Raw genomic sequence first — 24039 nt, 5'->3', positions numbered from 1 at the left:
CACAAGTGATTTGAGCAGCGTGCACTACGGCCGCTCCTATACGTTTACATTTGTTTTACTTGCACACCGTACGCCCCGCTCTGCTGCTCGTCCAACTGGAGCATCCACTCAGGCTTTACACTAAGTATGCGGTGTTGGCGAACTACGTATTTGTCTCTCTTGCCGTGGAAGCCACTTGCTGTTGGCTGTTGGTGTGCGGAGGCCAAGACGTTTAATGGGGAAGTGGGCAGACGTTTGCGGGAGTGATCATGACCCATGACCCTCGCGCCGGGTCGTTCCTGATGCAGAGATTGTCCATCGCCGTTCAACGTGGAAATGCGGTGATGTGGGCTCCTTTGCTTTGGACGGGCGCGGGGCGTATTTTGTGAATAATTCTTGTGTAGATTAGGATTAAAATTAGTCGAATTTAAACTGCCGTGAGACATACTAACAGTAAAATAATTAATTAATTTTAAGATTAAGTTCAGGTTCAGTAATCGAATTATTTGAACATGTGTAAATTGTGAATGTATTTAATTTGGCAGTTTGTGGGCGGAGTTTCAATTTTGGGAATTTGTGTGCAATATTTATGATTGTCTTACACCGTTATTTATAAACGTTTGTCAAGTCTAACAAACCGTTGATTTTTAAAATCTCTTGTCCTTATCTATTCATTTGATATTTGCACATTTGTATTTGTTAAAAAGAGACAAAATTTAACAGAGGATTCCTAAGTTTTATGAACTAGCGGCTGTGACCTAAAGACCTCGCGAAGCTAGCTTATAACTAAATAAATGTATAGCTTGTTCATTTTGGAAAGTTTCCAAAAAAAATCTACAAAAAAAAAAACATCCCACCTACTCACAAAATTCTAATTCTTTCTAGAGGTGTCTTCTAAATATTTTTATAAACATAAACGGAAAAATGTGGCCACCATTTGCCGTTTAGTCGATACAGCAACAAATAGGCAAATTAAAACTGTGTGACAAAGATCAAACGTTGGGGAATCAGTAGGACAACAATATGCATATATTATTGTTTTAATACAGAAATTAATTAGAAAACACATTCTCCAATGAAGGCGCCACTGGACGATCGGTAGACGCACGGCCCAATTCGAAGAATGATTAAGACGCGTTTAAGATCTATAAAAGATCGATAACTAAACGACATGTCAAAATTGACGTTTATTTCGATTCCTCTGTGTTCCCAATAAGATCTATCTACGGTATTTCTAACATCAAAGTGACATTTGTTGCCCGAATCGAGCTGCTTCTGTCAATTATACGACATACAAACGATATCTAAATGAGAACTTATCTAAGCCAGAACTTATCGTTATCGTATCTCATTCTTCGAATAGGGCCGGCAGTCTTAAGAATAGTGTAGCACTGTCGACTTTCTGAATTAGCAGCCGACTCAAAGTAACGGATGGTGCATATTTATGTTTTGAACTATCAGCACTTATTGATTTATATTTTTATAATTTAAAAAACATCACAGACTTTTTTTATTGACGTCCTGTTACGTAATCTATGGCAGAGGGTATGTCGGAAGCCGGCCGGCTGACGCAAGGACGTCGTCATAGCAACAGACGCCAATCGATACAACTCGTTTTGAGCATCCGTTTGCAAGTGCCCATTGTACTGCTACTGTCGGGGCATAGAGAAATAAGTAAGCATAGAGTACTCACCACATACATCGGTTTTCTTACCAAAACGCTTATTATTTTCATAGTCGACATCTAGCGTCAAGTAGCGGATTTATCAATACTGCTACTTGACAATAGATGTCTATTACCGATATTGACAGTTATAAAATATTTAGTATGTCTTACTTTTTCATAATTCATAATATATAACTGACAAAAATCATACACAGAAATTGTAAGTAAATAATTAAGGTAAAATAAAAATAGATTAAATAGGTTCACCACCCCACCGTAACACTTACAACCGTAGTCAATATTTGAAAACTGTATTCAATGCAATAAATTCAAATAAAAAAATGGTTATTTCGGCAGTTCCAATCCGATTTTTTTATTCATTTATATGTATTTTTACAACCGTGTAACACAAAAACTGTTAATAACTTTTAATAAACATTTTATTCTTAGAATATTACTGTTCTATTCCACTCACTTACCTCTTTTCGGTATACAAATATACCTTAGTCTAGACAAAGCTTAAGAGAATGTAGTTTACTAGGTTAGTTAATCGCAGAGATAAACACATAAGCCATTTATAAATAGCCTACAACGATGAATCATACTTCATCTAATTACTTCCTATCTTATCTTACAACACAAGTATATTGACATTTCAAAATGTTGTAACCTTCTTCTTCGTTAGCGTATGTGCACACACACGCGAATCCAATTCTCTCCTTTGTGTCCGTTGTTTGTTTGGTATTATTCACTGCCCTCAAATTTGAACCCTGAAATGTCTATACTTGGAAACATACTAATTCTTCCTTGTCGTATACTCGTGGCTGAGGGACGTGACGACTGTGGACACTTGTCACCAGTGCTTTCCAAGCCGCTCTATCTAGGGCCCGGTGCACGCTAGCCTGAAATGCGGCTTTTGTCTTTGACGTGATTCTGTCCGCCCAACACATGACTATCCATCCCTATGCACAAGAAACATACTGTACGTACCTAAAATTTGTATGTTTCTAAACATACAAATTTCAGGGTTCATATTGTCATATCGCATTGCATACATTACGTATGTGGACTCAGTTTGTCCCTGCCTTTATCCTATCGCCGGCCGCCACATGCCGAATGACGTCAGACAGTGGACTCGCGTAGTATAACCTCGGTTATATTCACGTCAGCGGCATTGGCATCGCACTCCGTATACTATTGAGGTTATAAACGCACGCTCTATTCCTAAAATATAATATTATCAATTAATAATACCGTGTTCTTAAATAATTATTACAAAATAGTGTTAATAATGGCCCCAGTGAATCTTACTGAAGTGAATTCGGATGGTTTTAAGCAGTTTTTGGACTCGTTTGATCATGTGTTCTCGGATTGCGATGGTGAGTTGATATTTATTTTTCAAACCATTTTAGACTGTGTTCTAATAGTGTGAGGGTTCATATTTAAACTATATTGATAACGTATAGTTTGTTATTGATAAGACTGTCAATGGAATAGTTCTAGCTATGAAACCACTGAAAATAGAAGTGAATCATTGCAAACGTATGTTTGTAAAACACCAGTAATAGTTATGTGAATTTACATAATATGAATCATTAATTAACAAGATATCTATACTTTGACGTACCCATACACATGTGAAACGTTGTGTAATACCGATAGCTAGGTACATTGCTAATGTTTTCTGATATTATTTTTGTGGTTAGTCATCAATGTTTAACTATTTTTTTACCTTTAAAAGCTGTTTTTATTCATGATAAAATAAAAGTATCAGTTAGGTACGGTAGACTGATCTGTTTAAGCTGAGACTGGCCATTATATTTAGTACGTTTATTTTCGAGTATAATTTTATTAGTGTGTGAAACACCTCATTCGATTTTCGTATGTTTCTTTTATCTTAATGAATGTTTCAGGATTTTGACTCTTGGAAATCCTATACATCTCTAAGGATAGTTTGATAAACTATAAAAAAATTGTTATTTATTCAGGTATATAATATAAAAATTAGAGACTTTATACATCTCTAAGTAATAATAATACTTTAGTTTGAATTGATATTTTTAATCAGTTGTATTTTATATTATGTTGATGTTTTTTTTGCTTGTATGTAAATCCCATGTTGACGTGTAAAAGTGCCCTTGTGGCCTGTTTGCCAAATAAATGTTTAACTTGAAGTACGATAGCTTTAATAGCTAGGGCACACTTTTTGGTATTGTTTGCTGTTGTGCGAAATGTATAATTGTTGTGTTGTGTAGGATATAAGTAACTAAAATATTAATCTATTCAATTATTATTTTATAATTGTTTTGAAAACAAACAGCCTTTTACAAATTTGTCTTAAATAAATGAACTAAAAATAGGCCTAAAGCTTCCTTCCTAGGAAAACTATTTGTTTTACTAAAGCAAAAACAAAAAATGGTATGTACCTATATTTCAAAGGCCGTGGCTGTACTCGATATATGATTGAACGAAATCGGCGGAAACGTTTATACATAAACGGCTAACTATTACACACAAATAATCCACATATTTTTAAATTAAAATAAAGTTTACTTATTACCTCCCTTTACCAGGTTCAGCTACAGTTATACTGCCATCTCATTTACTCCGATACGAATAGACAGTGTGCGTGATTAAAATATTGACAGCTTCTTAAGAATAATTTTGCACAAAGATGATAATAATGGAAACGCAGATTGTACTTTTTATGTATAATTTTTACATGTTTTAATCATGGACAAATGCTATAAAAAATCACATGGAAACTATACTTTATTTACAAGGGCCGACTTTAACCAAAGCATTAAAACGTTCAAGTTGTCTCTATAGAAAATCACGAAAACATGTGTGATTTTCGCGCGGCGTGTCATATGTTTTGTTTCTTTCTTATTACCAGAGGCCGGAATTCTCGTGGCAGTTCGAATTGTCATTAGGGATTCTCATTTTTCGACTTTCGATATACCTAAAATCGATACAATTTGAATACAACATATTGAAAAAACTTTTTAACAAAAAATATAACCGACTTCAGAAATTACCAACCCCTATAACATCCCTATAACATTTGAAGAGTTCCCTCGATTTCTCCAAGATCCCATCATCAGCCCCCGACTTGGTGCCAACGGGACCATCTCAGGGTTATACACCTTCGATTAAAAAAAAAATTAAAATCGGTTCACGATTCTCGGAGATATCGAGTAACATATCCTGCTTTTTTGAAGTCGGTTAAAAAAGATTAAAAGTAGCGGTAAATAACAAGTGATCTTATCGCTAATGAGCGATCTCTTCCAGATATATCTTAAGTAGTTGAAAAAGTGAAATATTGATTTGCAATAAAACAAGTAAAATGTAATAATTAATTTCACATTTAATTACTTCAGTTCTACCAATGTAGAACAATGTTTATCGATACAATTATCGATATAATTGTCTGGAAGAGATAGCTTTTTAGCGATAAGACCGCCTGTTGTAGATCGCTTTTTAGCGATAAGACCGCCTGTTGTTTACCTCTTCTTTATGTGTTGTATTATTTGTACTGTTTCTGTATTGAGGTGTGCAATAAAGTGTATTTGTATTGTATTGTATTGTATATATGTGTATCGGAAGTCGATAAATGAGAATACCCTATGACAGTTCAATAATACTACAATAATTCCGGTCTCTGCTAATGACCTGCCATACAGGCTAATTCGAGTTTTAGTTATTCGATTTTATTCCGATATGATACTGACCTGTCAGTTGCAGAAGTGGCATTTCTTCAAAAACATCAGTCTAGACACTGACAGATCAGTATCATATCGGAATGAGATCTAATAATAACATAAACTTGAATTGGCCTGGTAGTCAAGCGAGCGGTCGACGACTAAGGATGTGTATGAGTAATATATCTCCATCTCTTTCATTTCTCTTTATCTAATCATACTCTTTTGCCACGAGTAAATAGTTCCTTCCCGAAACTACATAACAAAACATAAAATATTATAAACTATATCGTTTGCGTAATAAGATTTATTTTGCTTTACAGGTGTGTTATGGTTAACGCCAAAAATATTACCTGGAGTTGGCGACTTTTTCCGATTAATGAAAGAAAATGGAAAAACAGTACATTTCGTTTCAAATAATAGTATGCGGTCAAAAGAAAACTATACAACATTGTTCGATAAAGCTGGTATCTCAGGGGGATTCGTAAGTACGATTTTAATTTTTTATTACAAGTTTTGAAAAAAAAAAGACAGTTCAGCCAAAAAGCTTTGTGTCCAGTATCGGCCCGATTCAAAGAATGAGATACGATAATGAATGATAAGTTCTGGTTTAGATAACTTCACATTTGGGTAGTTCCACGAGACTGTAACGTCAGTTACCAATTCTTTTGTGTGTTCTTACATTAATTAAGCAAATTTAAGTATCCAGATATCTACCTGTAGGGCTACGCCAGACATACAGACACTTAAATTTGCTTAATTGGGAGTATCATCTTTTTAGCGTCACTCGTTGCCATGGTTACGATTAGTTCTCCAGGGGACAAAAGTTCATTGAAATACTGATTTTATGGTACTTAAATGTATTAAACTTGCGTTTTTGTGGTCGTTATAACCAATGTCCATAATGGGCCCCCTACTAATCATGTTAATAGAACGGCATACAACGTCTCTTCAAACAAACTGTGCCACTGTTGTCCCTTGGACAACGGGACAGGATAACAAAACCAAAAAAGTTGATTCTCCCAATTAATACTTAGTAAGAACACACGAAGAAATTGGTAACTGACGTTACAGTCTCGTGGAATTACCCATTTAGATATCGTTTGTATGTCGTATAATTGACACAAGCAACTCGATTCGGGAAACCAATGTCACTTTGACGTTACAAATATCGTAGATAGATCTTATTGGGATCACAGCGGAATCGAAATAAACGTCAATTTTGACATGTCGTTTAGTTATCGATCTTTTAAAGATCTTTCCAAGATCTTTAACGTGTCTTAATCATTCTTCGAATTAGGCCGACAATTCAGCCAAAAATCTTTATGTCCAGTATATCATATTGAACACGATACGAGTCTATGGTATAATAAATATAAATATAGGTAACTTTTTGGATAACAATACGGTTGCTAAAATTTTAATTAGCATCTTGATGATTTTCTTTAAGGACTTCAGCAGTTTGAGACCAGATTGTTGAGCTTAGAATTAATTTCAAAGTGGATATATACTGACTTGGGTGTCTTTCTTTCTTACGGTAGATGTCGCTAGGGTCCCCTAGACCCATATGGTGGAAAAATTTGTTGCCTATGGATGAGGTCTTGGTGGCTCAAATGGCAGAGCGCCGGAGTCGCGTCTCACCCAAGACAGTATTTGTATTGTATTGTATACGGGCGATTTTCCGCAACTCGACGACTGGCACCTATTTTGCGTGACATGTTGGGGGTGGGCTAGTCCTGCCAGCCCAGCTGGTCGAGGAATCCTATCAAACCTTTTATGTTGAGTAGGACCTCGGGGAGGTCTCTCGGGGATCCAAGATGTTTAGCCCTGTATGGAGTCACTCTGCTGCATTCCAGCACCACGTGAGAGGCTGTTTCTTCTGTCTCCATGCAACCTCGGCATAGGGGACTGTATGTGACACCTGTTGTGAAAAGATGTTTGTTAAATGGTCCATGACCTGTTATGACACGGATTACCATACTCAGTCCCAAGACAGTATTATTCCACTTTTAAATTTATTCTAAGCTTAATAGCATCGTTTGCAGACGTTTCTCCTTGTTCAAAATTTATTCAGATTTTTGAGTTTTGCTCGAAAGAAAAAAAAAACTAATACAGGTCTAGAACGCACTTTAAAATATGTGCACAAAAGCTAAAAATATGGAAATTGCTTCTAAAAATGTACAATTTTATTATTAAGGAAACTCGGTGATTACTACTTATATTCGCATTTCTTTTATTGATTTTATTTTCTTTTCCTTTCGTAAGAATTCGATATGTTTTCTGAAAGAGCTACGTATTTGTATGATTTGATGTACATACATATATTTTAAAACAAATTTCCATAATGAAAAGTATCTCCTGTATCTAATGACACGATTTCTGTAGTAATCTAAATAGTATTTTTTCTTATTTAATGCATGTTAATTATACGATGTGTTGTTTTGAAAAGATGTGTCCCGCCGAGTTTCTTGCCTGTCCCATATTGGGATACCCTCCTCCAAATGAGAAGGATTTAAATCTTCTCATGTCAGAAGTGTAGGGTTAGAGCTGTAGCTTTATTCGATGTTCATAAGCGCCTTGTAATATGCCTACTTTAATAATAAACTATCTTTAACTTTACTTTTTTTTTAATTTACAACAAATTAAAATTCTAAAACATGATACCAGTGAGAGTGAGAGAAGAGCACGAACCTACGGCGCCTTAAGTATTTTATTTATGCCAGAAGGGTGGCCAACCCTCCATCACTGCAACGCACTATGCATTATAGCCAACATGCAATAAACCTAATCTACAATATATATGGTACATTTATACAAATAAACTAACTTACCTATTAAATAAAACTAAATTAAACTTAAAAACGAATACTAAATCAAATTAAAATACGCCTAAAAAGTTTGTCGCCTTTGGCATAGTGCCGAGGATGCTAATACGTTGTGCGAGGAAGCTGCCAGCTCTTCGGTCACCTGTGAAGTTGACTAGCCTTTTCGATAACTCAAACAACATATGTGTTATAAATAAATAAATAGGGACATTCTTACACAAATTGTCTAAGTTCAACGCTAAGTCAAGAAGGTTTGTGTTGTGGGTACTCAGACAACGATACTCAGACAACCTACTAGGCCAGACCGGTCGTCACGTATTGTTATTTTAATTTTATCATGATTCTTATTTATAACAGCCATATTTTTTTCAGGAAAAGCTGATCACTCCCTCAGTAGCAATGGTCGAATATCTTAAGTCAGTTAATTTCGACAAGCACGTGTTTTGTTTAACATGTTCAGAAACGAAAAAAATGTTTGAAGCGAACGGATTCAAAACGAAACATGGAGTAAGTATTGTAATCTTGTTTGTAACATAATACCGAAGGCCAATTCGAACTTACATTTTTATGTCAAATGATGTCATCTTGTTAACATTCGCGCGCGTCTCGCTCCCGCAAATGCATGTACGGTCACGTCTGAAAATATAGATGCGGACGATACAGAGCCAAAAATATGTATACACCTTATATATTATATGGGCAATAGGTCGTGTATACATATTTTTGGGACTATGTTCATATCGATATTTTCAGATGTAGGAAGTCCGAACATGTCGAATGATAACAGTTACATAATTTTGATATCAAAACTACCGGGGACCGGAGACGTGGCAGTTACCTCGCTCAACGCATTCAGTCAGTTCAGCGGGGTAACGCAGCCATCTTCGGGATCCTGCCGCAGGAACCTGTTTCATTCTTGTATCTAGTAATTTTATATGTTAATTTTTGTATTGTTTATTAACCTGTTTTTGCAATTTAATTCAATATATTAAATAATAATATTGTATTTATTTCGTTTGACGTCCTACACAAATAGATAAATTCAACTGTAATATTAATTTTATTGATGTAGTTAAGGTTTTCGTTCTGCTACTCGTACCCAAAGAGTGTCTGTGAAATATCCCTTTGTTAAAAATAAAGCAACCTATTAGTTTTTTGAATATTTTTTGCTTTGTGCATAATATTTAATATCGTTACGCTTACTAAATACAAAATTTTAAATTAGAATTTCTTCGTCATTGTATATATTTAGTTATAATCATATATATCAAAATTTTAATTTTTTTAAATTAGAATAGCTTCGTCATTGTACATATTTAGTTATAGAACTAAAGTAGTTAGTTTGGGGAGTAAAATCGATATTTTCCCAATATACAAATGTCACCTTAGTGACATCACAGTTCTGTTATCTCATATCTAGGTATATTCAATTTAGTTTGTGGAGTAATTCTTATGTAATATACAAAAAATACACATTAGCAGTTTTCGTCTCTAAAACCTAATAGAGTTGCCTGGGGTATCGTCAAAATTCAAAATTCAAATTCAAAATTCAAATATTTATTCTGCAAGTAGGCCTCAAGGGCTCTTTTACAAGTCAATACAACATTTATAGTAACATCATATAGTGACATGAAAAATACATAACAACATTTATAAATACAACAGCCAATACCTGGGTAAACATTACATTATAATAATCTTAAAATAAATAATTACTACAATACAATAGAGATGTATAGTCTCTATGGTTAAAAACACATTAAATCTGGAGATGTCCCAAGGGCACTTGCTTCATTTCCCCGTTGGATTGCCAGACTTAGCCGCTGAACGGAATATTTTACCGCACGAAGGTCGCCGGGCACCCAGACAAGTTTATGAGAAATTTCTTCCACAACTTATTTGGTGTCTTAGTGTTAGGTACTTTTCCTTTACGTTACATGATGATTTGCATTGAACGGGCTACATAGCTTTGCAACTCGACCACATTTCTTATACCTTTTTATTTACAACAATGGAACTCAATCGTGTATAATAAGTTTTAAAATTACCTCCGACATTTTGCGGACGGCATTCTCCCTGTGGTCTCGGTGAAAGCTGGCTAAAGTTGATATCAACATCAGCTGCGCCAGTTTTTCGAACTACCCAGACTTGGTCTTGTTTATCAACCTGAACATTTTGAACACTATGCAATAAAGTCCCGTTTCCGTAAATAAAAATCGTAAATTGAAATTGAAAATATTTATTTCAGATTTACAACCATCCATATTTGTTAGTGTCAGTAGTTAGTAAAAGTTTTAATCAGTGACATATATTATTTATTATATTCCTCCTATGTTGCGTGATACTTGACCTATTAAACAGTACCCTTATCTAAGAGCCGTCAATCAAAACTCACCATACCTTTACCAGCCAGATGTCGTCCACGATAACTTTGCGGACTTCGCCGAGTACCTTATCGATGACGCCGACATCGGGGCAGTGGCGTTTGACAGCGACTACAAAGTGAACCTGCCCAAGATGTACAAAGCCACGACGTATCTGAGGAGGCCTGAAGTCCTCTTTATGAACGGACCGACGGATAAATATGTGCCGTTCAATGGACAAATGGCAGCAGGTAATCTATTGACAGGATAATTCGTGTATAAAACTTGTATTCTCAAAGTGTACCTGGACCAAATAATAGGAATTTTTTGACCAAAATTCATATACTACTTAATATTACATACATATAATCACGCTTATTTCTCGAAAGGGTAGGCAGAGACCACGGATTTCCACTTAATATTGATTAATGTAAAAGATGGTAACGCAGTGGTAAATGCCTTCTGGTAAACTTTGTTGCACCCAAGTGTTTGGTACCACGCTATCACCACCACAGCCAAAAATAAACTACCGATATGTATATTATGTATTATAACAGTAATGTAGTATTATAAAACTTAATTTCATCTATCGGTAAGATTACCAGCTAAAGATTGTTAAAGACATAGTCTTTCTGCTAAAGATGGGATAAATAAATCAAAAGATCCTATTTTTCATTTGATTTGACCCCATTTCTATGAACGTTCTAGATGATGTCCTATTCGAAATGAGCTGTCAATTTCAAACAGTGTGATCAAATGCCGCAATAGCGGTCGAAATATGCTGTTAATGAACGCATCATAGAGAGTATAGAATATGTGTGTGTGGCTGTACATAATTATGCATTCAAAAACTCGTATGATTGTTGTATGTGCAGGTGAGATTGTGATCAAACGCCTGCCTATCCTACATTTAAAAAAAGAACTCGATAATTCAGCCCCTTTTATAAACCCATACTCGTATTTTAACGTTTTTCATTATGAAGCAGTCTATATAACCTACTATTATCTTACAGGTGTAGCGTTCGCCGCCGAATTGGTATCGGAATTAGTAAAAAGGAAACCCATCGGATTGGGAAAGCCGTCCCAGGACTTTGGAGTGCTTGCGATGAGACGGGCGTTTGTGACTGATCCTAGTAGAGTGTTGTTTATCGGAGATATGTAAGTATATTTACCATTAAGGTACCGTTCTGTTTCAGACTGAATCAGCGTTACTGCTGCAGCATTGCGATGCGATGTTGCTATCGAAATCATTGCTTCCTTCAAAATTCCAGGCGGGGACATCGATTTTGTCCTTTGCAAAATTGCGTAATGTTGCACTGCAATACTACAATTTTCAAATGCAACCATAACCCGGTGGTTATTATATAGTTATCATAATAAAGTTCTAATGTAAAGGGTTTTAATGATAATACGAGTAAAAACATAATTGATATTAAAGGGAAAAATGGGAAATTCATCACCTCCGGTAAAACTTGAATTTGCGACCTTTTGGAACACCGGTGCAATCGTTAATACCGATTGAGCTACGGAGGCTTACCAGAAGCGTGTGAATCTTTCCATTCCTTTCTTTATGTTTATACGCCTTAACGGCATACTTGGCAGTGTCGCGGCTTGAAAGACCCCTGATCTGACTGATCCCACTCACACCTCAAACTGTTACTGGCCCCAGGTGTGGCCAGTTTAAGTCATGTCACGAATGATCTTGTTATCTACCAGCACGTGTACGACATGGCCTTTTGTCATGACTAGATGGCTTTGATCGCCTTCCTTTCGCCGCCGCAAAGTCGCGTCCAGTTTTATGCCATGTCGTACAGTTGCGTTCGTGACCCACAAATGGTCTCGTAGGAAGACCAGCGCTGACTTTTGGGTTTAATATACTAAGGAGTTAATGTTTAAATTTCCTTGTTGTGTTATACTTTTGTATGTTATAGTTTATCAGGAATAAATGCGAGGCATGTATAAAAAAAATCAAGGAAATGTGTAGCCCGCAGACGTTTCTGCTTGAAATAAATTGTTAAATGAAGACATAATTTACAGGATCGAGCAAGATGTGGGCCTGGGTAAGAACACTGGCTTCAAAACATTGCTGGTTCTAACTCACCACACTGAAAAAGAAATGATGGCGGAACCTGTCGCCCGCCAACCAGACTTCTTTGCCCCGTCTTTAGGAAGTATAGTACCTAAATTTAAGTGAAAGACTAAGAGTGGAACTTTTTGGGTTCGAATGTGGAAGCCGATTCTGATGTGACATTTCTTTTTGTTTTTATTTTTTACACGAAAACCTTAAGAGGGAAGAATAGCTTTGCGATCCTAACGAAATAACGGTACTTTATCTATGAAATTCCATTTCAGGAAAAAACCTTTTCCTCTAATTAAATCTTAACAAATCACTTTGATTTTGATCGCTTCAACATAATATATGTTCTAGGTTTCGCTTTTTTGAAACAAATAACTTTTTTTGTTTTGAAATTTTTTGAAAAAAAAAGGAATCCTATAAACCTAGTTTTTCATTGTGTCAAGAACATACTAAAAATAATGAGGAATGGAAAATATTTAGAAGAGGAAAAACATTATCTATTTTTGTATTGACAATTACGTGCTATACTTTCCTCTTAACATACAATGTTTTCCTTACAACTTACAACACGTTTTATATTATATCCTTACAACTTGGCTAAACTGCGTAACAGTTTGTAGGCCAAAGAAAAAACACGTTTTATATTATATCCTTACAACTTGGCTAAACTGCGTAACAGTTTGTAGGCCAAAGAAAAAACACGTTTTATATTATATCCTTACAACTTAGCTAAACTGCGTAAGTAACAGTTTGTAGGCCAAAAAACACGTTTTATATTATATCCTTACAACTTGCCTAAACTGCGTAACAGTTTGTAGGCCAAAGAAAAAACACGTTTTATATTATATCCTTACAACTTGGCTAAACTGCGTAACAGTTTGTAGGCCAAAGAAAAAACACGTTTTATATTATATCCTTACAACTTAGCTAAACTGCGTAAGTAACAGTTTGTAGGCCAAAAAACACGTTTTATATTATATCCTTACAACTTGCCTAAACTGCGTAACAGTTTGTAGGCCAAAAAAACACGTTTTATTTTATATTTAATACATATGTTAACGCCACAAATCATGGGATATTTAAGAGAAATTTTGGATTATTTTTGTTATTTCACTGACATCTGTAAAATGTCTACCACTTTATGCTTTAAAAGTTGAATGTCCAATTCGTCATATATGTTTTCTATGTATTTAATGAAAGCTACTGCAATTGGTTTCAATATTTTTAAACAAAACTATGGTTTTATCCTCCAGTCATGGGATGTATGGCGCCATTCATTTTCAAACTAACAAATATCAATGAAAAATTATACTTAAGCAGTTCTATGGCTCTTGTTTGTTATAAAATGTTGGCAGCGATTAAAAACTGATGGTAATTACTTGTTTTACAGGATTTGTCTATACCATCCCATTACTGGTGCCTGTTCCATTATAGGGGTGTTTACTATAACATGTTAATTAAACTTAATTTTGTTTGTTACAATAAATTATTCTTAAAGAAAATAACAAAGTTTTCGAAGCAATAAAACAAAACGGCTTATTAAATTAATTAATATTATTAAGTTTTGCATTTATTTATTACAGAGAGGTTTGATTTGGTATCTTGACGATCGTCTTGGTGATAGGTGTGCATCTTACACACGACTTTTATTGCATTTTGAATGTACCAATCAGTGGGAGTACCAATGTACCAATCAAGAATATAAATATGGTACGCGAGCTGCAAAAGTACATACTCACTTTGAATGGAACTTCATGAATGGAAGCGGGTATGGACTTTTGCAGCTGGATGTATAGTCAGCAATATTATTAGCCTTTGTATACAAACTTCTATGCACGGGGGATACCTTTTCCCTGCAGCTGACTGTACAAATGTTCGTACATGTATTTACTTCATTTTGAAATGATGAAGGTGCGCTCTTATATACTCGTTCAGCCAGTGCATTTTTTTAGTTAAGTTTAATTATGAACCAAAACTCACTAAAAAGTAATAATACATTAAAATTTGTTATTGTAAACCTCATATCTTCGTACCGAATGAGTAGTAGATACGAGGTTTTGAGGAATAGGTATTCTTGTTAGTGATTTTTTGGTTGAAAATTGACATAAAATATATAGTAAAATAATTTTTCAATGTTTTTAGGATTAATGTTTTAAATTTTTATTTTATCATCGCGTATGATGTTTTAATTTATATCATCCTGGTAAGGGCATTTATTCGTGTGATGAGCATGGATATTTGTTTATGAGTCATGGGTGTTTTCCATGTATTTAAGTATTTATAAATATTTATATCATATTTATATCATTGTCTAAGTACCCTCAACACAAGCCTTATTGAGCTTACTGTGGGACTTAGTCAATTTGTGTAATAATGTCCTATAATATTTAATATTTATTTATATTTCATTTATATCATTTAAAATGATAACAGGATATTTGTTAAAAGGGGGCAAGCCAGGAAAATTATAAAGAGCAAAGAATATGACGCGCCGCGCCGCGCGTAAATTGCGACAGAATATAAGGCAATCGCACGGGTGTTAATGTTTTATCTGAATTACGAGTATTCTGATACTCGTAGTATATTTCTGTTTAAAATTTTACTAGTCAAATCAAGGCGAAATCGGTATCGTGTTCTGATTAGGGAAAAATAGGAGGCAACATTTATGATACGATATACGATAATTTTTTTTTTCAATGAGTTAAGTCGTCCAAGTCGGTCAACCTTCCCTACGTAGACCAAAAAAAAATTGCGCCAATTTTTATCCTTCTACGGTTTTCACCTGTGTTATTAGCTATCTTATACTAAAATTATACTGCTATGGTGTGCAGCAGAGGCAGCATGGTTACATTTTTACCGCTTGTCACTATGCCCGTCACTTTCGCACTTACATACTTGTTAGAACGTGACAGGCATGATGACAAATGATAAAGAGCCGACTATCATAGCCCTACTGGGTAACGATATAAAACAAATGAAGATTAGATGTGTTTTCGCGATTTTCTTTCTATCGTTTAAGGTTTTGCTTCGAATCAGCTCTAGCAAATAAAGCCTAGTTTCAGAATATTTTTTTCATTTGTTTGCTTTCGGTTAAAACATGTAAAAATTCCAAATAAAAACTACAAATTTGCAGTAGCCCCTTTTAACAAAAAATGCGTTGTTTGAACGTGCGGCGGCAGCTTTGTTGCATTTTTATTGCCTGTCACTATACCTGTCACTTTCGCATTTACTTACTTGTTGAAACGTGACAGACATGGTGACAGGCGATAAATGCGACCATGCTACCGCCGCTAGGATAGACTAATATACTTCTGTGTCCCTTACGAGATTATTAAGAGGTTTTATATTTTAGTTAGCTAATCTAATATTTTTATAATACATGAAAAGGAAAACATGTCTTCATATATTACGTACCGTACTTAAATGCAATGTTTTACAGTACTTAATTATGTATTTTTGTGATATAATGAATGTGTTATTAACTACAAAGTATGTATGTTAGTCGTGTCTTTCAGAGTTTATCCTTATAATTAGTGCAGAAGTTTGTTTTTAGTATAAGCTTCTCTATTTATTTTAGATGACATTAAAGAGTAAATATTTCCATGATGAATATTGTATTTTCATTACTTTTTTCCGGTTAGTACCATAAATGTTGGTGTTGTTAAATAATCTATAGATTAAATGATGAATAATTTCTCACGAGACCGGTGAAAAATACTTTTTGACATCACCTATTAGGAAAAGCGCTTTTTCTACCCCGCTAGGAGGAATCAAAGTAGCACTTTTCTGTTCTTGGTCACGATATTTTTCATTTTTGTCTACAAATTTTAGGTTAAACAATACTTTGGAACATTCATGAACAAAATTCCACCATGGGCGTTTACACTTGAATCCCTTACTTCGTTCAGGATTCAATCAAGTTCCATCAATGAAATTGGATTGGGTTGGAGCTGGGAGCAAAGTAAATACATATGTCATTTTGCTCTTTTTTTTATACTCCGTCGGTGGCAAACAAGCATACGGCCCGCCTGATGGTAAGCAGCCTCCGTAGCTTATGTACGCCTGCAACTCCAGAGGAGTTACATACACGTTGCCGCCCCTAAACCCGCCCCCCCTCGTTGAGCTCTTTTGTGACACAATCTATTCTTACTGGCTATTTTCCATTTTTCTGTAAAATAAAAATCATACAAAATTGAATAATCACACGCAAACACATTTTTCTAATGCAAATAAATTCGTGTAGGGTTTAAATTAATTCTAGTCATAAATTTAAATAATTTACGTACACTAAAGCTACCAAATTGAGGCTAAAACACATTAATTTCACCGCATTCATTGCGAGTTCAATAAACAAACATTTGCATACGTTAATATGATTATTCTAAACGTACTAGAGGAGTATTTAGAACTATCAAATACTGTTCCAATATGATTTTACTATTACATATTAATTGTTCTTTATTTATCATTCTTCTCAGGTCAGGGTTTTTAAAATATGCATGTAAAAGTAAAATATAAAAACATTTACAAAACAGTACAATATATGAACACATAATAAAAACCTAACTTAGGGTGCCGGCAGCAGTGGGGCAGGGCCCAAGCTGCCGATGGTGAGGGCTACAGAGTGAGGAACCGATGGACTAACTATGTAACTATACGCACTTTAAAATAAATTATTAACAGTTTGTTTAGTGCCGATACCTATATATATGTTTTTTTTATATCGTTAATCTGTTCGTGATCTGGGTTCTAGCAGAATTATCAGTGCTTCACCCGAAAGAGTGGAGCGTATTACTGAGCCAGAACCCTTTTGTTTTGCTGCAACGCACACAGCACACATTACCTTTTATTGATGTTTTTTGTTCTTTATTTAATTTTTATTTTGGTGTTGCTATTGTTTGTATTATTTTTTTGTTTAGTTGTGTGTATTGTGGCAAGCGAATAAATGTTTTTCTATCTATCTACCTATTCTATAATAATATAGCTATTGCCAAAATGTTTATTATTATGTATAAAACATACTACTTGTATTTAATATTTAAATGTATGAAATAAACAAATATTTGTTAATAAACCAATCAATATAAATGACGACGAATGTCTAAAATATTATTATTACATTATAAGAACATTCATTTAAATAATTTTTAACAAGCAGCTTAGAATAAATTTAAAAGTGAAAAAATACTGCCTTGGGTGAGACTTGAACTCACTTTCACAGGTTCTGGATCGATACTCCAGCGCTCTGCCATCAGGCATATGGCAGAGCGCTAGAGTATCGATTCTTATCATTCATTCATTCAGTTTCACTTTTTTAAGCAGCGTATACATTAAGGCCGTTTCAGACAATTCCTATTTAAGATCGGATGGTCTATGGTTTTAGCAATTTTTTTTTTTCGATTAAAATGTAAATAGCTCTAATTCCAATCCCTAATTCTCTTAAACGTCAAAATCTGTTAGTCCTGGGTTCTAATTCCGATAAGGCCATAAATTGTGTGATGAACACAGATATATGCTCGTAAGTCATAAATAAATAAATAAATATAAATATTATAGGACATTATTACACAAATTTTATTGACTAAGTCCCACAGTAAGCTCAATAAGGCTTGTGTTGAGGGTACTTAGACAACGATATATATAATATATAAATATTTATAAATACTTAAATACATAGAAAACACCCATGACTCAGGAACAAATATCCATGCTCATCACACGAATAAATGCCCTTACCAGGATTTGAACCCGGGACCATCAGCTTCGTAGGCAGGGTCACTACGCACTAGGCCAAACAGGTCGTCCTTAAACTTAAGTCATGGGTTCTATGAATTTAAAAATGTATATATTATATACAGAATACCCACAACACAAGCCTTCTTGACCTTACTATGTATGGGCTATTGATCGTAGTCAATTTGTGTAAGAATGTCTACAATATTTCTTTATTTATTTTATAATTGATTATTCCCCTGGCGGAATACTTGAGACAATGAGTTCAAGCTATCGAAATAAAGATAGACGCAATTGATGTTCTTGATCGTTGAATTTAGGTACTAGCGGCCCGACTTGCTAAATGTTTCTTCAAACAAAAACGTCACCTTTGATAGTGACATATCCAATCCATATCGTATCTTTAGGAATTTTTTGACGTACCTATCTTAAAGTTCGAATCGGGCCGTTATAGATATGTTGCAAAGGATTTAGAACTCTGGTACTAAAAGCATTATTTACCAAACACGCAATGATGTTTTAAGTGTGGTTTCATATTGTATGTGTCTGAATACGCCCCCAGAGAGACCAAATAATTACGGCTAGATTGAATGAAAATGTGAATGAATTTATTTTTGAATGAGTCATCTAGATGATTTCTTGGCTGTCAAACTTGCAATGAGTGAATGTACAGTGAGCTGCGAAATTGCACGGAGAAATTATGCATGAATTCATTGATAAAGTCGCCATGCACTTTTACGGCTTTATTTAAAAGGGTCTGACCACCAAAATTAGTTTTCTAGTCCTTTTGACTTAACAATTGGCATTTAAAAGAATAGGAAAAATCTTGATCTCACGTACATATGCAACATGTACGAGTATGGCTGGAGTTGCGCGCGAGAACGCAACTCATGCTAGCAGGTTTGGCCGTCTAACATGAGTTGCGTTCTCGCGCGAGAGTCCATAGTTACATGCTAGACGGTCAGATGTCAACATAATCGCTATTTTGAAACTGAGCCACACCTTGTACAGTCAGCATCAATGGTAGCGGATGAAACAACGCGCCAAAAGTATCTGATATTCTGGATAACTTTTTCAAATATAGATTAATCTATAAAATTTATCATTCAAAAGTATATCTTTTACCGTCTTAATTGTTCTACATATAGAACCATCACATTTTGTTAAGCTGTTACAGAATATACTTTTGAAACCTTGTTTGATCCGCTACTATTGATGCTGACTGTACTCAACAAAGTGAGTTAAATTAGAAAGACTAAAGCCTGACCAGTAATATATTATCGCCCGCCATATTACGGAATTTCAATGGAACCAAATTTCTCATACTAAACTGAACTGTCACCCTATACATGAGAATAACAGCACCCTCTTGACAATGATCATATATTTCTGGTCGGGCTTTATTTTAAAATATTAACAAATTTAGTAGCTGAAGTGTACAATATAATTAATTTGACGGATGAATGCCGAACGTGGGAAATAGCATAATTAAATTTTAGCATTTTATGGTTGAAATCTTACAAAACGAAAAAATCTATGATATAATAAAAAGCGCACCCGCTTTTTTGGCTTATCATCCTACATTCATCCAACACCCTGTCTGGCTCGATTTTAAAAATATTATTAATTATTAATTACTTAGGGTCAGTTTCACAATGTCCAAGTCTTGTATAAGCTAATTGCCATTTAATTGACGAATAAAGTCATCGTTGGCGTTTCACAATCTTCAAATATAAGCTTAACTGGTAGATAAAGTGCAAATTTTTACAGGAAGTTTTATCTGGTAGTTTATATATTTGATAAACCTATCCAATACTTTACTTGGACATTGTGAAACAGGCCCTTAGTCTACTAATTACTTTTAAACAATCTTGTACCGCAGTATCATTGCACTGAAACTGATTGAAACAATTTAAAAACAATTTCCTTGTTAGTGGTTTTCAATTTACCGCACTAGAGAGCAAAATGAACGTAGGCGTATCTTTTATTGTATTTTTCATTTCAGGAAATTCATTTTCTGTTTGTTTGAACAGGAAATAGAAATGCTCAGTAAATCTTTTGCTAATAGTCAAGAAGAATTGAGGCTGGTATGGTTCCAAGAAAATATATTTCAGAAACTTAGCTACATCCATCATAACCTCTCTAAAATATATTCAGAAACGATAAGCTAACGGCCTGTATTAAGAAACCTGAGGGCCCACCGCGAACACAGAAATTCGCAAATTTCGGGCATCTTTCTCTTTAACTCTAACTAAATTAAAGCGTAATTAGAGTGACAGGGATGGTGGCAAAAAATTTACGAACTTCTATTTTCGCGGTTATAGCCCTATCTGTGATTGCATCTTAATGTTTACTTTAAAATATCGATAACACTAGTCATCAATGTCATCAGCGACAATCTAGAACCCGGGGCCGACTGCCATATCGTTCGATATCGAGTAACAACACAATTAAACTTCATCTCTATTGATATTAGAATAGAGCTCAAATCAATTTTATTTGTTTCTCGAAAACGTTCTAAATTTGAAAGTAATTAAAGTACCTATAATTCATTGCATTCAAATTTAGGACCATGTTTTTCATTGCAATTCTGCAGAGTAGTATTGATTGATAGCCGACATATTCATCTAAGGTAAATAACATTAAATAACATTAAAGTGTAACAAATAAAAAATATTTTCGAGCCGACTTTACCAAGGTCAGTCGGAAATCAAATCGTTTAGGTTTCCATGATAGTCTGATACCGTTATAAATGGTGCCCATGAGAAAAACGGAATAAACTTAACGACGTATTCCTGAAGTCATAAGAAAGAAAAAAAATATTTTTTTTTAGTTTTCGTATGTGATAATTTATGGATTAATATGAATTATTAAAGCCCGACTAGAAATATATGATCATTGTCAAGAGGGCGCTGTTATTCTCAGGTATTGGGTGACAGTTCAGTTTAGTATGAAAAATTTAGTTCCAAGGAAATTCCGCAATATGGCGCGTGATCATATATTACTGGTTAGGCTTTACAGTTTTTTCGTCAAAACTAGTTTATTTAAAGTGTTCCTTGTCACTTTGATATCTGTCAATAAGGATGTCGCCATCAAAAAAGCGCTATGCTCTAAAACACATTAAGAAACTTTTTTTATTTAATTGGTATTAATTCTGAAACTAGGCGAATTAAAAAATAAATGTCTATATGACATTTTGGTCTCTAAATACGAACCGGAATATACAGTTAAAATCTACATTTCTTCGCGGGAAACGTATAGTAATGGGGTCAGAAACGTACCAAGGTAACCTACTAGTCTAGGGCTATTAGCTAATCCTCGTTATCGAGCCGTTTTATCGTTCTCGAGATTGCACATGAACTTTTAGTAGCGTTACTTACATAATGGATATTGAACACAACTATGAGAACTTAACCTATTTTAGTTTTGCTTCTCATCTTAGCGAGATATTTTATCTTTAACTTTGGATTACCCAACGCCCAAAATATTGGACGTAATGTTTATGTACAAAGAAATAAAGACACATTTATTGTAAAAGAAAACATAAAAGTTACTTAGAATTAGGAGAATCCATAACCATCATCTAAATCCACAGCGCAAGCTTCGTCAAAAACACAGGTACTAAACAGAATCCGCAACAAACTTCGTTCAATCTACATAAGTGATAATCCGCCACAGGCTTCATCTTAAATGTAGATACAACATAAAATCCACAACAAGCTTTGTACAAAACCCTAACACTACCTACGCCTCCCTGTTAATCCCCGAAACGACACGTACCCGGCGCAAAAGTTCCAAAAATACTGGACCCAAACCTCGCTCTCTTAACCCCCTATGCCCCAGATTTTTAATAAAGGTTTTCGTCTCAGAACACCAGGGTCCACCAGTTTCCACTGCAACCGGGACAAAGTCGTAAACTGGTTCCAAGTTCGAGTATTTGGAATGCTTGAGCTTTGCTGCACCCTCCGCAGCAGCCCCCACTCTCCGCACTGTGTGGCTAAGATGCGACGGAGCGAAAGTACTTACGCACGTAGCATCCCAAATGAGACTACGCCGCTCGCCCAAGGAACCAGCGTTAACCCATCCGGTCGTTTGTCGTCTGTCCTACTCAAACCCTGAGGCTCTAGAACACAAGGCAGCTGGGCGGATAACAATGCCCGACGAACGATGTCATTTATAGAATGATGCCTCGAAAACCTACCAGCACATCTTGCATAACTTAAGCCATGGTGGCCGTTCGCCTCAACCATGGCTCCGCAGATACACTGGTGAGGCTCGCAAACCGCACACCCTAACCTCAAAACCGCTCCCATCCTAAGAGACTCGTTATCTAAGAGAGTCCACAGATGAGACGAGGGCAACGCGTGAAGCCAAGTCCCAGACTCTGGCTCCCCCACAGCTCTCAACCGGGCAGTATCCACACCGACAGCACCCTCCAATAAATCATTATAGACGATCATAGATGGACGTAATTATTATTAGGCCAATTAAATTAGATTTATTTGAAGAATTAATAGCCAGCAAGCTAGAAATTGTTTTAATACCTCCCCTAAATGCGTTTAATCCGAATTTGCGCAATCCCAGGAGGTATGCATAAATTACTGTTCTCATTCAGTAGGCTTTTCCTACTTTGTTTGTAGATCAAAAACGGTGCATCCAACGGAAAAATTGTTCTAATCATGATGAAAATTGATATCTGAGGATCCGAATGATCTCTTATAGAGCCAAGTTTCTAACTCTACAAGGCCTAGTTTCACAAACTCTATATCTTAGTCAAAATATGTGGCTTGGCCATTTCTTTACTACAAGAACTAGTGTAAATATAATAAAAACGAATGTATAGGGAATATTTTTTTTACCTTACGCCCACACGGACCGCTACCGTCACTTGATGGCAGCGAAACGGCCAAGCTACATTTTGACTAAGGTGTAGAGGTGGAGCTCAACGTTAGGGCCGATAACGCGCATGTGACTCCTCTGGAGTTGTAGGCGTAAATAGGCTACGGAGACTGCTTATCATCAGGCGGGCCGTATGCTTGTTTGCCACCGACGTAGTATATATATAAAAAAGGGAGAAGCTTGGCCCTACAAGAGATCTGATAACTTTTTGACAGTGTGACAGTGGTTTCGTTCTTGGCAAATTTTACATGAAAATGTTTTTGGTGTTTTTTTTTCTATCAAGCGAAAGTCCAAAAATCAGGATTCGAATTTATGAAGTCACTAGAGAACATTTTCAAGATTGCTAATTAAATTTTTGGCAACCATACTCTACAATTCTGATCTAAAAATTCCGCACTCTGAACCTAGAGCACCTTAAGATATTCTAATGTTAAAAGGTGAGGACGATAATCTTCACCTACTCAACACTGTTCATAAGTTTTAGCGAAACTCCACTGCTGCACTAAAAGTTGTTATCAGTTTAGCAAAGATTAAAACTAACTTTTAGCTAATGCGTGTATGAATAATACCTATAATAATGTTTAGCTCGCGGATCAGGATTAGCTCTGAAACAAATTTTATAGTACATGTTACCTTACCGTATAGTGCGACAATCAGCATATTATGTAAGTATGTCGATTGTCGAACATTAAAGGGCCATATGTACTGTAAAAATTTTTGCGAAACATGTGCAAATAGGCAATTAGCAACGAGTGGGGATAAATATCGTAATGTACCATTGCAGCATACGTTATGG

At 35.2% G+C, this 24039-nt stretch overlaps 1 protein-coding gene and 1 long non-coding RNA gene across 2 annotated transcripts in view; one reads left to right on the top strand and one right to left on the bottom strand.

Moving 5' to 3' along the window:
- LOC133522666 (uncharacterized) overlaps positions 1 to 24039 on the bottom strand; it is a 268085-nt gene that overhangs the window by 197342 nt on the left and 46704 nt on the right. The gene's annotated exons all lie outside the window — the stretch shown is intronic.
- On the top strand, positions 2147 to 16221 carry LOC133522658 (uncharacterized). Its single transcript, XM_061858050.1, has 6 exons — positions 2147 to 3024; positions 5670 to 5830; positions 8544 to 8678; positions 10581 to 10785; positions 11548 to 11692; positions 12572 to 16221. The coding sequence occupies exons 1-6, from the start codon at positions 2937 to 2939 to the stop codon at positions 12726 to 12728; spliced, it is 891 nt and encodes a 296-aa protein (XP_061714034.1). The 5' UTR covers positions 2147 to 2936; the 3' UTR covers positions 12729 to 16221.

This window comes from Cydia pomonella, chromosome 11 (assembly GCF_033807575.1).
Source record: "Cydia pomonella isolate Wapato2018A chromosome 11, ilCydPomo1, whole genome shotgun sequence".
NCBI lineage: Eukaryota > Metazoa > Arthropoda > Insecta > Lepidoptera > Tortricidae > Cydia > Cydia pomonella.
The sequence above is the reverse complement of the archived record's forward strand: the minus strand, read 5'-3'. Positions and strand labels throughout refer to the sequence as shown.